This window comes from Ambystoma mexicanum, chromosome 3p (assembly GCF_040938575.1).
Source record: "Ambystoma mexicanum isolate Mex_15411 chromosome 3p, UKY_AmexF1_1, whole genome shotgun sequence".
In the NCBI taxonomy this organism is placed as follows: domain Eukaryota; kingdom Metazoa; phylum Chordata; class Amphibia; order Caudata; family Ambystomatidae; genus Ambystoma; species Ambystoma mexicanum.
This window is the reverse complement of record NC_090925.1, coordinates 720796781-720814042: the sequence shown is the minus strand read 5'-3', so window position 1 is coordinate 720814042 and position 17262 is coordinate 720796781. Positions and strand designations below refer to the sequence as shown.

The window sequence follows — 17262 nt, the reverse complement described above, 5'->3', positions numbered from 1 at the left end:
GAAGGACTTCCTGAGTCAACTCCCACTCGCGGGAGACGGCTATGCCTGCTCAGAGCATCCACCACGGTGTTCTCCTCCCAGGCTAGGTGAACTGATGGGGAGTTTCCTTCTCGCATTGCCCAGAACCAGAGCTGCATTGCCTCTCTTCACAGTGGTAGGGACCCTACACCTACTCTACTGTTGAGGTAGTACACGGCCACTGTGTTGCCTGTGATTATCAGGGCATTATTTTCCTGTACAGAGAGCAGAAAGGCCTTCAGCGCTAGTTTGATTGCCCTCTGAGCCAAAAGATTGATGTGTAGTTTGGACTCCGAAGGAGATTGACCGTAGACTGTCAGATCATTGGTGTGGGCTCCCCACCCGGTGAGTGAGGCGTCCGCAACTACTAGGGGTAGACTTAAATCCCCACTCTCCTGAGACTCGCTGACATCACCGCCATCAACTTGGTTAAAAATCTTTAGGTCAGCTCGAATAGCAGAACTCAAAACTAATAATGAGAACAGCCAACGGCGAATCTTTTGATTAGATCTGCAGTTCCTCCAGGTTTTCGTCAGCCTTGCTTAGTGAGCAATGACATCAACGGCTTAGATCCTGAAGGAGTTTATGGTTTCAACATCGATGGCGTCTATGTTTGAGGATTTAGGCGTCGACTGAACCCTCAAAGGGCTTGACCTGCTACTCGATGGGGTCTTCGACGATTTTTCGTCGAGTCTAGACCTCGAAGGGTGTCCAGCCTATGTCTTGGGCACACAGGATTTAGCCTTAGCCCTTTGGCTTTTAACAGCGCGACAAGGGCATGGCTTTTTTATTTTCCTTTTGAGGGAGTCTGGGCTTCCTTCTTGAACATTTTAATAATTTCCTGCCTGAATTCCACACATTGTGCAGGAGTTGAGGATTGGGTTGGGCAGGATATTTTTCTTTCTGGAGAGGAATCAGAGGAAGTTCAAGGCGATCTATGGCGCTTTTTCTTTGCCTTCTTGGAAGATGAGGAATGGTGAGACCCACTCCTGGAGCATGAACACCTTTTAGACTTCTTCTTTTGAGGAAAGTCGCCTCTCAACTTGTTGGACAAGCGTTTCTTCGACTGGGTCGTTGAGGGGGATTTAGTAGGGGGGCCTACCCGCAGCTAATTTACTTTTATGCTCTTTCAGAGCCTTATCACTCATGGACTGACAGCACTCACAGTTCGCCATCTTATGCTCCAGGCCAAGGCACCACAGACACCGAGGATCCAGTCGTGACATTTTTTAACCCAGACTTCAGGGTGGATGGGGTCGATGATGAGGCCATCGGTCCAGGATGTTGCAGTTTCTTAAAGCAAAACTGAGGCGCGCCGTAATTCTTGAAGCGTTAGCATGCTTTATTTACACCTACAATGAGGTTGACCCCAAGATGCAAGCCCTCGAGGGACATGAGTCAACCGCATCTACGGGACAGCGCCGTCTGCTTAAAATCTTTTTCCGAAGCCGCTTAAGCTGGAAGGGAAGATATCTAAAGTTCTGATACCGGCTTCAAATGGACGTTTCCATGCATGTCCTACTTGTCCAGCGGACACAAAGATAAAAAAAATGTGTCACTGACAACACACAATGTGTCTCGGGCATCAGAATTAGAATGCTTGAATGCTTGACTATAGGAAATTAAAGTGTAGGGCACAGCAATTGTCATTTGTAGAGAAACAGTATAGTATTAGAAGCTCCGCTTGTTTAAAATGAAAGTGTCTCATTAAAAAACTTTAAAAGCTGTCATTAGTAGCAAGAAATTATTCTACGGATTAACAAACATTATAAATAAATTCCAGTAAGCGCATGGGAAGGAGGGAACAGCATAATACTAATTGATCAACAGGACATCAGCCCACAAGTGAGGATCTATGTCACCTACAACATACAGACATGTATTTATTCAAGAGTAGGTTATTTGCCAGGTAGCATGAGGAATAAAAATAAATTAACTTCCTGTGTACAGTCAGATGCTTTCTGCACGAAGCATACAGAAACCCCTCCAAATGGAGGAAAAGTAATATTGCTGTACTACTTTGATGAGCTCCTCTGAGCATCACTTGATGACAAAGAAGCCATAATAGTTAATTGCTCAATTGTCCTCCGGGATTCCCTGTTTGATTGCGCATGTAGCAACCAAGAGACAGGGCAGAGAAAATAACTTGGGTTGAGAAATGGAAACCTCAGAGGACAGCAGAGAATGCTATGCTCTACTGCTCTCTTGGCTACTCCAAAGCTGTGGCAGGCAAGGAACTAAAGATTTTGGAGGCCTGGACTTTGGAACAAGTTACTTACCTGTAACTGTTGTTCTCCAGCATGGGTCTGGCATGGATTCACATGCAAACTCTCCCTCCTTCCCCTCTGCGGCTCTTCACTTGGTCATACTGCCACTTTACGTGCTACCAAATCTGAGAATGGCTGCCACGGAAGGGGCTTAGGGAGAGGCCAGTCATTGGCTGGGGGCAGTATGACCCAGAGATCAGTCATTGGTTACTACTAAGAAAGACAGATCAGAAACGAAATCGATACTGATTTTTTCTTTACCGAGGATTCCCAGCCTGACGGGGAATATTCATGAGCATGTGAATCCATGCCAGACCCATGCTGGAGAACAACTTCTCCAGCATGGGGTCTGGCATGGATTTATATGCTCATGAATATAAGAATACATAGCAGTATACACATGCACAAACACGGGAGGTGGCAACAGGCATTAAACTATACAACAACTCAACATTAAGCATCTCTTACCTCCTCACCAGGCTCACCTTAAGCGAACAGGTTGCGCAGCACTGCTTGGCCGACCCTGTACTCCTCCCGGAGTCCCGATCGATGCAGTAGAATCTTGTGAAGGTGTGCGTCGACCTCCACGTAGCAGCCCTGCAGATGTCCAGCAGGGGCACACCAGACAGGAGCGCGGTGGTAGCAGCGATCGCTCTGGTCGAATGGGCTCTCGGACGGCCGGGCAGCGGTCAGTTTGCCAACCGGTGACAGTGCATGATGCAGCCGGAGAGCCATCTGGAAATTGAAGCCTTCGAGAGAGCCTTCCCTTGATTCACAGGTCCAAAGTTCACAAACCGCTGTGATGTCTTCCGAAAACTCTTCGTGCGGTCCACGTAGAACTTCAGCGCTCTACCTATGTCCAGCGAGTGCAGGGTCCTCTCGGCCTGCGACGAAGGCGGCGGGAAGAAAACTGGCAACACCAAGGGCTCGTTGAGGTGGAAGTCCGACGGCACCATGAGCATAAAGGAGGGGTGGGTCCTCAGCACCACCCTTGTGTCGTGAAAAGCCAAGTATGGAGGCTTGCAAGCTAGGGCCTGGATCTGTCCCACTCGTTGTGCGGAGGTGATGGCCACGAGAAATGCTGTCTTCCACGACAGGAACTTCAACGGCGCTGAATGCATAGGCTCGAATGGGGCCCCCATGAGCCTGGTCAGCACCACGTTGAGCTCCCACGCCGGGGCCTTCACCGGCGGGAACGATTGGAATAGTCCCTTCATAAATTCCTTCACCAGGCGATGAGACCACAAGGAAGCCCGTCCTGTAGTTCTGGTGTATCGGGAGATGGCAGCCAGATGCATCTTGATGGAGGCGTGAGCCAGTCCAGCTTTTGCCACCGACAGTAGGTATGGCAATACTTGAGGGGTTGTAACCCGCAGAGGGTTAATCTTCTGTGCACGGCACCAGACAGGGAACCTCTTCCACTTATGTCCATAGCAAAAGAGTTGAGGACGCCCTGGCTTTTACAAGAACCGCTCTGCAGTCAGCCGGGATATCGTATCCTCCAAACTCTAGTGCTGCAGGAGCCAAGCCTGCAAGTTCAGCGACTCCGAGTCGTGATGAAGAATGGCGCCTCCTTCTCTGGAGAGAAGATCCGCTTCCGTCGCCAGCTTGATAGGTGGGGACGCTGACAAGTCCAGAAGGTCCAGGAACCAGATCTGTCTCGGCCACGCCGGTGCGACGAGGATCATCCTGCACCTGGACCTCTTGAGCTGGTTGATGAGACGGAGCAGCAACAGCAACGGAGGGAACGCGTACAGGAACGGGCCGGCCCAAGGGAACAAGAAAGCATCGCCCATGCTCCTCGGCTGTGTGAACCTGCTGGCGAACCTCTGGCACTTGGAGTTTGTCGCCGCCGCGAACAGGTCGATCTGGGGTTTGCCCCATCGTTGAAAGAGCCGATCCACCTGGTCCTGGCGTAGTTCCCACTCGTGGCATGAGCGCAGCTCCCTGCTGAGTGAGTCAGCGATGGTGTTTTTTTATTCCTGCCAGGTGGAGGGGAACCAGAAACATCCCCTGGGTGACGGCCCAGTGCCACAGATCCTGGGCCTCCTTGGATAGGGCTGGGGATCTGGTGCCTCCCTGCTTCCGGATGTAGAACATGGTGGTGGTGTTGGCGGTGAAGCTCCGCACCACTTTGTCCTTGAGGGACGGAAGGAACGATTTGAGCGCCCAGAACACGGCTCGTAGCTCCAGGATGTTGATGTGGAGAGACCTCTCCTCCGGGAGCCAGAGGCCTCTTGCGTGGAGATCTCCAGTGTGGGTCCCCCATCCGTCCAGGGAGGCGTCCATCGTCACCGTCTCCTGATATGCCGGGGTCTGAAACTCCGTGCCTGCCGTGAGGTGCGCACGGGTACCCCACCATAGAATTGCCCGACGGAACTCCTCGTCGAGCGGGATCCTGTATTCGAAGCTGCCCGTCGCTTGAATCCAGCGGGCGTCGAAGAACTCTTGAAGCGGACACATCCGAAGTTGATGGCGAATCCCAGTTCCGTGAGCAGGCGGACGGTCCTCGCCGTGTGTTCGACAGCGAGTTCTCTTGACCTTGCACGGATTAGCCAGTCGTCCAGGTAGGGGTAGACGTGGATCCCCTGCAGGCGCAGCCGCGCCGCCACTGGTGCGAGGCACTTGGTGAACACCCTGGGTGCCGACTTTAATCCGAACGGCAGGGCTCTGAATTGGTATTGACGCCCCATGACTACGAATCTGAGGAACTTTGTGTCCTTTTAGAATGGGGATGTGGAAGTAAGCATCCTCCAGGTCCAACAACGATAGGAAGTCACCCTCCTCCAGCTGTCCCAGCACGTGCTGGAGGGTGACCATCCTGAATTTATGTGCCTTGATGTACTTGTTTAACCGACGCAGGTCCAGGATGGGGCGCCAACCGCCTGTCATCTTTCTGACGAGGAAGTACCTTGAGTATACTCCGGAGCCTCTTGGGGACGATCTCGATGGCACCTTTCTTGAGCATCGCCCTTACCTCCAACAGCAGTTGAACGTGATTCTCCTTCCTGGCCACGGGAGGAATGCAAGGACACTTCTTTTGAAATTCTAGCGAGTGTCCGCGGGCCAGGGTGTCCAGCACCCAACGGTCAGCGGAGATGGACTCCCACACGCTGACGAACTTCGTCAGCCGGCCTCCCACTGGGGTGCTTCGGTGGGGCCCGACGCTATGGCCGGTTCAGTCCTGCTTGGAAGAGGCCTTGCCGCCTTGGCCTCCTCGACGACGATGGCGAGACCCTCCTTGCTTGCAGCGACCTCTGTAGGCCTCCTGGGACGAGGAGCGGGACGCCTGGCGGTACCTAGAAGAGCCACCGATGGATCCCTTGGAGGCTCCCTGTCTGCCTCCGGAGCTCCAAAAGGGCCGCTGTTGCTGAAGGACTCCTAGGGCTCGGGCTGTCTGTCGGTCTTGATGGCCTGCAGGGACTCATCCACCGTCTTCCCAAACAGGTTGTTGCCGTCGAACGGCATGTCCAACACTCTGGTCTGGACGTCCTGGCGAAAGTCCGTCGCCTTGAGCCATCGTCGTCGAAGGCAAACCCCGTTGCCCAGCTGGCGAAATCCAGTATCGGCAATGTCCGTTGCCACCGTTATGGCGTGATCCAACGCCACCTCACCTTCCTGCAGAATCTGTAGGGCCTCCGCCCTTTTGTCATCTGGTAGGAAGTCTAGCAGGGGAGCTATCTTGAACCAAAGCTCCCTGTCGTAACGGGCCACAATCGCCAAGGCACTGGCCGCCTTAATCGTCGTCGCCGCCAACGAGATGACTCATCGTCCCATGGAGTCCAACTTGCCCTCGCTGTCCGGCGGGGAAGTGGAAGTTGAAGCCGCCGCACCTGCCGCTTTCTTCTTAGCCGCTGCCGAGACGACCGAGTCCGGGGTAGGCTGGGCCTTGAGGCACAAGGGAGCGGCATCTGGGACCCGGTACTTCTCGTACCTGTCCCTTTTGGCGGGTGTCGTGGAAGGGTTCTTCAGGATAGCCAGCCCCTCGTCCCAGATGTCGTTGAGCAACGGTACCGCGCGGACCGTCTTTCTCTTGGCCTCCCGTCGTTGGTAAAGAAAGCCTTCCCTTTTCTGTTCCTCAGGGCAGAGCTGGAAGAGCTCGGATGCCCTGGCTATCATGGCTTGGAAAGGGCCAATTTCGTTGGGCGGAGAGGCCCGACGGGGGTGCGGGGGACTGATGAAGGAATGTCCGTTGTATCATCCCCACCGCCGTCTGTCCCCGTCGCTGTATCCGTCGCCGTTTCATCCCGAGGGTCCGGCGAGGGGGATGAGGTGTCCACAGGCCTCGTGGGCATGAAGGGCGGTATGGGGTGGACTCTCCTTTTTTGTTCGGAGGGCTTCCCGACAGTCCTGGTTCTGGATCCTCCGTCGGGGTCAGTGGTAACCTCGTCCTTATCTCTGTACATAAAGGATTGGATCGCCACCAAAATGGCCGCCGAGCTATCCTGGGGCTCGGGCAATGGCTGCGACGGGCGGGATGGCTGCTCCACTGGGCCCTCGTCGCCACCATCGTTGCCATATTCGATCACATCAGCAGGAACCTTCCCCTGGGATCGACCCTTCTCGAACCTCTCGTTGAGGCCTTTCACCGTTTCCACCAGATCCTCCTCGGAGGCTGAATCTGAGTCCGTAATGGCCACCGCCCCCTCCTCTTTTTCCACGGGGGTCTTAACGGTGGGCCGGAAAGAGGATTCCCTCAGCGGTGGCAGGCAAACTCTGGGCCCCGAGGCCGCCTCCACTGGCGTAGTCTCTGCCAGCTTCACCAGGGCCGCTGCGACAACCTCGATAGAGGCCTTTGCCGGGTGGATCAAGGCCCTCACCACCTTAGGTGCGTCCTGGGCCTTCGCTTTGGGGAGAGGGTCATCGCCTCGCTCCCCCTCGGCTCCCTTCGAGATCGACTGGGGCCTCTCCAGAAGCTTACCTGGGTTCTCAGACTTTTCTTCCCCGAACCAGAGCGCTGGCTCGTGGTTGATCGTGCCGGGGAAGTCGTGCCCTGCTTGGCAGGCGAAGAGCCCGACCTTTCAGCACTCCCGTTGCCCGCGGACTTGTGGTGCTTGGCCTTCTGTTGGGCCCCCGTAGCCGGGGCACCCTCACAGGACTTAGAAGACCGCTCAGACCTTTTCTCCGCCTTCTCACCTGCTGTGCCCTTCTCCAGCCAGGCGGCGAGGCGGGAACGACGATCTTGCTTGGTCCGTTCCGACAGGTTCTTGCAGAACGCACAGTCTGTCACGGCTCGCTCCCGCCACTTGGGGGCATGTTTTGGGGTTTATTCCCTACTGGACATTTCCTCCGAACCTTATGCTACAGTGTCCTGATGAATTGGGAGCGCTAAAACCTTATTTCCCAAATTACTTCCCTTCCGGATCCATTCCAGGTTTTTGGCAGCCAGCATGCTACTGCTACTTTAATCAAATGACTATGCTTCCCAGAATGCCTGGCTCACTGCTTCACCTCCTCCCTTGCAGGACAAGGCTGGGTGGAGGATAGGCAACACCTGTGGCTGCAGGTGCAGCAGGCGGCACGCCTGAGGGGTGTGCTCGTTAAGCAACTTTAAAAGCCTCAGTTTGCTTCAGTCCAGCGCTGGTCATTGTTGCTGTGTTCCTGTTGTGACTGGTCCCTTGTTCCTAGCTTTTGTGCCTAGTACCTAGTTCTTGTTCCTAGCTTTTGTGCCTAGTACCTAGTTCCTGTTCATTGTTCCTAGCGTTTGTGCCTAGTACCTAGTTCCTGTTCATTTCCTAGCGTTTGTGCCGAGTTCCTAGTTCCCGTTCCTTGTTCCTAGCTTTTGTGCCTAGTGCCCAGTTCCTGTTTCTTGTTCCTCTGCCCTGGATTTCGGATTCTTGTGCTTAATTGATTTCTGCTCACTGGATTTCCCTTTCTGTCTTCCTCTGTCTGCAGGCAGCCTGTCTCAGTGCTTTACCCTTTGATGCTGCCCAATTCGCCTGTGTTTTCTGTTTCTTTGTTGCTGTCCTTTGCTACTGAAAAACCTGATGCTTTAGTCTTTCCCTTTATAGATTTAGCTTCCTGCCTCAAGGTTTCCTTTTGCGATATCATTTTCCCTGCTCCTGATCCTTACTTTCTATTGGGATCCATTCCATGTTTTCCATCTCACTTCTGCATTCATTTCCCATGGATTATTAGGTGTGGGTGTTATTGTAACTAGTCCCAGTGTAAAGGCCCTTTTGTTTCCTCACTATTTTATATCACTATTTCTACTTGCCCCTTGACTAGGGTCTTATGTATTTAGTTTCCTCCACCCATTGCTGTTATAGCCTTCAGGGTTCCTGTTTGATCAACTGGGTTCGTGAGTTTACTGACATTCAAGTGGTCTTTCCGGTCCTCGTGAGTACAGTTTCTAAGTTCCTTATTCTGTATCATCCAGAGTGTCAGCTCCCAGATCCTGTTCTTGCTTGCCCTCTACGTGGGTTTAGGCTGTCAGTATCTGTAATAGCATAGTGGGTAAGGAGTTTGCCGACTTTCCTTTCAGTCATAAGGAGGTTCTAAGTGCTTACCCCACATTCCTTTTCATATATAGGTATTATTGTTTCTCCTGGGTTTTAGTATACACAAGTCTTGGGTTTTGTATGCACATATTTAGATTCAAAGTTGTACACCGAGATTCCGTGCACATTGCCTTCTTCCTTTCTTAACAGAATGACCAGCCCTTATTCCCGTCTGAATATGGCCAGTTTAAGAAAGAAAGGCAGCAAGGTCACTAACAAGTTAGTACAGAAAGTTTCCCCCAAGTCTACCTGTGACAATCAAATCATTGATCCTGACTTAAAGGAACTCCTTGATACAAATGGGTATTTACGTGCTGAGTATTTTACCCACAGGATGGCCCATCGTACATTGCCTGATCCTAGTTCTGTCTTTAATTTTGATCCAGATTCTATGTCCGCACAAGCCTTAGCAGCGGAAAACAACACACTGTTAGATTTATTACACACGAGAACGTCTGTTGTTGAACCCCATGATTCTGGTTGTGCTTTACCTCAGATTGAACTGTTTCATGATTCAAACATAAAGAATGGAGGGGTTCATTGCATATCTTCTGTTTTCAGCCCTCAGTCAACTGCTTACTCCTCTGCACAAGTACTTACTGTAGTCCCTAATGTCAAGAGGTCTGATGTCAGTAGTCTGCTTAAGGGTAACACAGACCAAGTCGGTAAGAGTGAGTATAGATCACAAAACCTGCAAGCAGCAAATGACAATGTACAATCAGTGCACACCCGGATGGTTAGGGCAGGATCCAGCCCTGATGCCACCATGCCTTCCCCTGTGCCTACTGATAGGGATGTACAGTTAAGGCGGGGCATGCTAAAAGCTGAACTTGAGGAGTTAAAACAAGAATACATTACTTTACTAGAGGAGAATAAGACTTTACTTTCTTTTCTGAATACACCTCAAACTTTATCCGTTGATGAAGTGAATACTGTTCAATCCCTGAGTGCGGAGGTTTTTGTAGGTCATGATACTCGTCAATATGAAGATTCTTTTGGGAGTGAAAGTTCTCTTTCTAGCACAACACTTATTCAGGGCACAGGTTCTGACAATTGTTCTACCGTTTGTCAGGAATTGCCCTTAACTGAAGATTTACAAGCCACTCCTTTACCTAAGATTTTCTGTTTAGCAGTCAGTCATAATTCTGAGCTTGAACACATACATGCTTCTGATTCCCAAACACAATCCATAATGGTGGCATACACAGAATCAGTCACTACTGTAGGCTTAGGTTCAGCCCTTGATCTAGCTGCTGAGACTGAAGTAGACATTCAAGCTGATGTGGAAAACGATGCTGCCTCTGTGTTCGCTCCTTCTGCCAATTTTTGTCTCAATGAACAGTCAAAGACAGTACAAAATTCATGTTTTGATGGACTCATTCCACAGTATACTGAACCAAAGACCCGGCAGGCAATTCCTGAACTGTTGATTGTTAATATGCCACTTTCAGAAGCTAAGTCAGAGGAATGGACATTTGACGAAATCCTGATTAACAGAGACTTTACTATGGTGATTCCTCTGGTTGATTTTGACTTTTACAAAGGAAGAGACTCTGTGTCATCCACTAAGGAGAGGGACGGCATGGTTACAGCTCAGTCTTTGGTTACTGGTGCCAAGGAGTCAACTGCCCTAAAGGTGCATTCCATTCCTGAGCCACAAATGTGTCTGTCGACTTCTGGGACTTCTGTTTGTCCTCCTACAACCATTGACTCTTCGATTATCCAGTCCACGGCTCTGCAGTCATCATTGTCTAACGTGTCTTCAACCAATGAACAATTGCTAAGTCTGCCAATCACTCAAGAGCCTTCACCATGTACGTGGTCGGAGTCAAAGACCTTGACAAGTTTGTCATCAGCTAACGAGACGGCTCCAGCTTGCATGCCCTCAGCCTCTGAATTTCCTCTGGCATGCCTGTTTTCGGCTACAGTGACTCATCCAGCGGATTATCCTTCAGCCATGGAGCCTCCGGTAGCACATCCTGAGTGCCTGTCTTCGGTCCCAGAGCCTACTGCTAGTTTGGCATCAGTTCATGAAAGACCTGTATCCTGCTCAGCCTCGCTGCCAATATCGGAGGTGCACCTGTCTGCTCTGTTTGATCGTGTTGCAGATTCATCTACTTCAGAGCTACCTCCTAAATCCCAACCATTTATTACGGATGAACGTCCAATCTGCCCTTCTTATGCTTCAGGAGGATCACCAGTAGGCCTGCCTTTTACACAAGTTAATTCTCCCAACTGCTTGACTGTAGAATCAGCACCTCCCGCATATGCTACATCTGAGTCTGAGACTTCTGCCAGAAACATCAAGCTGGATCACGACTCGGGAGGGCCTTACATGCAAAGGCGTTGGACTTGCCTGGAGTGTTACAAGTGGGAGACGGATACCATCCGCCATGGCCCAGACATCGAACAAGTAGCCAACCAGGATAACGGGCTGGACGGTTCACATTTGGGGGCCGGTTTGGATCAGCCGCTTGACAGCCTTTTTGTTGCCGGATCCCACATGAGCCTGAAGGAAGGGACGGGCACGGCCCCCCAACTGCTGCACCATTCGGGTGCTAGTAGCCAAAGGAAGGATATGTCTGCTGCAGTTCAAAATGTGCCCGTTATTGCTCCTGCTGCGAATGTGCCTGATGTGCCAAGTACTGCGTCTATCACTCCTATCGGTATGCCAAACGTTCCTGCGGTTGTATTCCATGTGCAACAAGGTGGCTACATGACTGACACCAGGAGTGCCAACCTCGTACAACCCATTGGACTTCTAAGCCCTCAAGGCGTGGGACAGATGCAGTCGAACCTTGGTCACCCTCAACCACAGGCCTTTAATCAAATGGATGATGAGAGAAGATCCGAACCTCTACCTCGGCCGCCACCTTCTTTGTCTGAACATGAACATTTCCTGAAACCTGCTGATTTCTCACCTCCTGTGTGTCCGCTCTCAGCAGGGGGGCTACCAGAGCATCAATCATTGTCCAAAGCATGTTGCACCAGCCTGCCTCCCTCCTCAATTATGTATGAGTGTTCGCTCCCAGAGACTGAGCTTCCTGGACCTTCCAAATCTGCTTCAGGTCCTGCAAGTCCTTCATGCCTTTCTTCGACCCATGAGTCTCTTCCTCACCGAAAACCTGCTTATGGCTCTTATAGACTGCGGCCTGATTCTATTCATTCCAGTCCTTCTGCTTCTGCCCGTGGGTCATCGTTTCCGTCAGTGCCACTTCTGAAGACAAAGCGCTCCTGTCATGGAAAGAGGATGTTTTGTGCGAGTAACGGCCGCCTGGAGTCGGCCGTGGGAGGGGGTATAGTGTCACGGCTCGCTCCCTTCGCTCCCGTTCCCGCCACTTGGGGGCATGTTTTGGGGTTTATTCCCTACTGGAAATTTCCTCCGAACCTTATGCTACAGTGTCCTGATGAATTGGGAGCGCTAAAACCTTATTTCCCAAATTACTTCCCTTCCGGATCCATTACAGGTTTTTGGCAGCCAGCATGCTACTGCTACTTTAATCAAATGACTATGCTTCCCAGATTGCCTGGCTCACTGCTTCACCTCCTCCCTTGCAGGACAAGGCTGGGTGGAGGATAGGCAACACCTGTGGCCGCAGGTGCAGCAGGCGGCACGCCTGAGGGGTGTGCTCGTTAAGCAGCCTTAAAAGCCTCAGTTTGCTTCAGTCCAGCGCTGGTCATTGTTGCTGTGTTCCTGTTGTGACTGGTCCCTTGTTCCTTGTTCCTAGCTTTTGTGCCTAGTGCCTAGTTCTTGTTCCTTGTTCCTAGCTTTTGTGCCTAGTACCTAGTTCCTGTTCATTGTTCCTAGCGTTTGTGCCTAGTACCTAGTTCCTGTTCATTTCCTAGCGTTTGTGCCGAGTTCCTAGTTCCTGTTCCTTGTTCCTAGCTTTTGTGCCTAGTGCCCAGTTCCTGTTTCTTGTTCCTCTGCCCTGGATTTCGGATTCTTGTGCTCAATTGATTTCTGCTCACTGGATTTCCCTTTCTGTCTTCCTCTGTCTGCAGGCAGCCTGTCTCAGTGCTTTACACTTTGATGCTGCCCAATTCGCCTGTGTTTTCTGTTTCTTTGTTGCTGTCCTTTGCTACTGAAAAACCTGATGCTTTAGTCTTTCCCTTTATAGATTTAGCTTCCTGCCTCAAGGTTTCCTTTTGTGATATCATTTTCCCTGCTCCTGATCCTTACTTTCTATTGGGATCCATTCCATGTTTTCCATCTCACTTCTGCATTCATTTCTCATGGATTATTAGGTGTGGGTGTTATTGTAACTAGTCCCAGTGTAAATGCCCTTTTGTTTCCTCACTATTTTATATCACTATTTCTACTCGCCCCTTGACTAGGGTCTTATGTATTTAGTTTCCTCCACCCATTGCTGTTATAGCCTTCAGGGTTCCTGTTTGATCAACTGGGTTCGTGAGTTTACTGACATTCAAGTGGTCTTTCCAGTCCTCGTGAGTACAGTTTCTAAGTTCCTTATTCTGTATCATCCAGAGTGTCGGCTCACAGATCCTGTCCTTGCTTGCCCTCTACGTGGGTTTAGCGCTGTCAGTATCTGTAATAGCATAGTGGGTAAGGAGTTTGCCGACTTTCCTTTCAGTCATAAGGAGGTTCTAAGTGCTTACCCCACATTCCTTTTCATATATAGGTATTATTGTTTCTCCTGGGTTTTAGTATACACAAGTCTTGGGTTTTGCATGCACATATTTAGATTCAAAGTTGTACACTGTGAGATTCCGTGCACATTGCCTTCTTCCTTTCTTAACACAGTCCTTCTCCACATGCGTCTTGTCCTCATGAAGGCAGTAGAGACATCTCAAATGCTCGTCCTCCTTGAAAACATTTTGCAATCCGCATCCCGGGTAGCTCCTGAACAGCTTGGATCCAGGAGTCGAGCTTCCCTTGTCCTGGGCCATGTCCGTTGAGGTAGGGCTCAGATCTTCTGGAAACCTCCAAGAAGCGTAACTCGACGAAAACTTCACCCTTGAGGGGCGTAGAAGAATTCCGAAACAGGTCCCCGTTATCGGAAGTGGAAACGGTGGAGCTTGAGGCTCGATTAAACCAAAAAATGAGAAAATCTCATGAAAAAGCACGAAAACGCAGTAAAAGCTAGAGAGCTAAAGCACGAGGACTCCCAACACTTGAATGTGCGGTAAAAATCGGAGGATGGCTGCCAGGGGAGGGCTTTGGGAGAGGGCAGTCATTGGCTGGGGGCAGTATGACCCAGAGATCAGTGATTGGTTACTACTAAGAAAGACAGATGAGAACAAAACTGATGCTGATTTTTTCTTTACCGAGGATTCCCAGGCTGACGACGGGGAATATTCATGAGCATGTGAATCCATGCCAGACCCCATGCTGGAGAAACTATATTTCCCTCCACAAGTAAAGACGTAATTATTCCGACCTTAATTCTGCTGGGCCAAAGGCTGTTAATAATCTAAATTAAGAAAGCGGACCTGAACACTTAAAAGTGGTTTATTAGTGACCCCGTGACCTGGTTATGTCAGACTATTGGTCATCATATCAGAGGAGCTGAGAATACATAGTGACACGCAGTTGAGTGCTCTGTCCTAATGCTGTCATAACAGAAAGCAGTATGAGGTGTATATACATTGTTTGAAAATCTACTTTTCCGTCAGGCATTCGGCCCTGGAGGATTTCCAACGTCTGCTAGGGTGGGGCATGGTGTTAATCGCCATCTCAGTGAGGAGGGATAGCTGAAATTATTACTTGCGGTACAGAGCGAGCAGGTTCCCGAGAATCTGGAAAATCATGCAATAGAAGTTACGATTCATGGAACTCGCTGCACTAGCTTCGAGCACACAGGAGATCTTTTTCGACCCTCCGCATCCAGTGAGTGTGCTGCGCTCATGTAACCATCGCACTGGGAATGGTGCTTCTCAAAGGTGATCTGCCTCGTGATTTGAGGTGTACAGTAAGTTTCCATAGTTCAGTGCATAATTAAACGTACTGTGTGATTATTCAAATTGAGCAGCGTTCGGGTGAACCAATCTTCTTTTCTTGTTGGTGACAAACTTCTACAGAACCGTTTTTATGGGCGGTGTCTTTGAGAAAGGGCAATGGAAATCTGCTGCGAGTGAAGCTTTCAATTGTTGAAACTTGAGAACGCTTTAGGTTTTGTTAAGCCATTGTGTTATGCCATGCTAATGAGATTGCGAATAGAAAAATGTCATGACCGTTCGTATTAATACAATCGCAATGCACACAGTTTTTAGTATTTGAGATTAATGGCAGGGAATTCAGTCTACTAGTCAAACGTTTGGTCACCATGCAACAGCGTGGATTCACTGCGGGACCTAGCTTATAACAACAAGATGGAAGAAAAACCGAGCAAATCACCTAGACTCTAGACCACTCGTTTTAACTATACCTGTGATCACTACAAGTATCATCAACTTCTAATAACTGAACAAGATGTCGGATGTATTGAACTAAGCACCTTCAACCTTGAGGTATGTGCTGAAACTCCCAAAATTATATGTTTACCTGGCTCCAATATGTACAGTTGTGTGTTGAATGCTACACTCCCTTGCCCCAACGCCAAACAATACTACAATGAAATGGCAATATTGTATTGAGCTAATTGTTATGCGTTACTACAATGTTTTCATTTTTATTTCAAGATGTGTACATGTTAAACATCTAGCAAATCTTAAAAAAAAAAAAAAAATTCGGGGTTCCCACAGGATTGATGAGAACAAGCCACAAAACTGGATTATGCAAAAGCTTCTCAATCACATCTAACGACAGTTTGTATCAATGTGCTCTAAAAACCTTTACAACCTGCATGTCATTTTGGTGAGTAAAGCACTTCCCAGCTCTTTAGTGAGCGTGTCAAAAAAGCGTTAATATTGGCACAAACATTTCCATCAGGGTCTGGTACAATTATATTATATACATGTTTTCAGTCGAACCTTGCGAAGTAGCTCACGGATCTTCTCTGCATCCTTGGCAGCATAGATGTGCCACAGAGCACCCGGCTTTTCTTTACCCTTGTGGATACGTTGCTTTGTGACCTCATCAACATCACCCTCATCAATGGTCTTCAGCACTTCTGAAAATAAACACATGTAAAACACAACTGAGTTAGAGAAATGAAAAATCCATTGCCTACAAGTTCAAATCATAATGATTATCTACTGAGCAGCAATTCTGTTCCAATAACAGTTAAGACCGTCTACTAGACTCCATGTCGCATTTTACGCTGCATGTCATATATGGCTTATTTGTTGGGACAGCATTCAGCAGTAGAAAAAGAACAAGTTACTATAGGGTCTACTGTAATCCTAGCGCATGGTCCCTTTTCCCCCATACATACTTTTCCATCTCTACTTCGCTGTAAATCTAGTTCTCTATAATTGGTACCTTTCATGTATACACATGCTTCTTTGAATATTCTGACATTACCTTAATCCCTTGGCAACAGAATACATATGAACTTATTTAAACATACATACAGAAACGCTCACTTCTCATGTGTGGAGCCTATACTACTTTTCCACACCAGTATGGATTGCCTACTTCCAAAAGACCATGTTCTGCTGACAAGCTACACCAGCAAACTCTCACAGATCAGTTTCGAATCATGTGTAGTTCTTAAACTCACAACTTGTCACATGCATCTATATAAGAAACCCCAGCAACGTTATGGTAGGTTTAAATCCACCACCACTTTGTTGGTGTTTGCTACATACGTCCCAATGTACAAACCGCAAGTTTATCAGGCTACACAGGACAGATGATCACTAATAAGCGTGAAACCAGTGTGCAGGTGTCAACAGCTGTTAGGAAAGATTTTCTTTTTGCTGCTTTCCTCCCATAGACCTCTGTGGGATACCGTTTCTTTGTGCAATGGTTTGCTTACTGACCTGACTTTTTGGAGCTAAGCACTCAAGCTTTCCTTAACTTTTTTTTTTGCTCACTCTTATGAGGAAACTGATCAGCACTTAAGACTTGCCTACTGGGAGACAAGGTCACCCATAGTGGAATTTTTTATTTTTAGGGTGATGTGTGCAGCTTTAAAGTGAAGTGTGGTTATGATAATCTGTATCCTTCTAAAGGTTGCTAGTGTAACAAATACAATGTGCCTTTGATGGGCTGGGGCCACCAGATTCTTCTAGTGTTTTAAAAAAAAAAAAATTGCATTTTTATGTTAAAATAAACATTTTAGCAAAATCAAAACTGTCATGCATCCTTCATCAGTCTGATTTAATACTCAACCCTCATCTTACCTTAGTCCAACATTTCAGTAAGGCGCTACAGGCTGTGCCCAGTGAAAGCCATACAACTGGGTGTTCTTCATTAGGCTTAGTCTTATGTCTGGGTCATCAGGATCTAATACATTGTTAGAATTTCCCCAATGCTGGTTCAAGCCCCCCTCCAATAATTTTGAACCGTGGCTATAAGCAAAGATGTTTGGGCTCCACCAATTATCCGTTGCCACCAGTCATCTGCCGATAGT

The 17262-nt window shown here is 49.0% G+C and overlaps 1 protein-coding gene across 1 annotated transcript in view; it reads right to left on the bottom strand.

Annotated features, from left to right (window-relative positions):
• KDM3B (lysine demethylase 3B) overlaps positions 1-17262 on the bottom strand; it is a 2029046-nt gene that overhangs the window by 269666 nt on the left and 1742118 nt on the right. The window contains exon 21 of the mRNA XM_069651588.1: positions 15716-15855. Within this exon, the coding sequence (XP_069507689.1) occupies positions 15716-15855 (140 nt within the window). The remainder of the gene's footprint in view (positions 1-15715; positions 15856-17262) is intronic.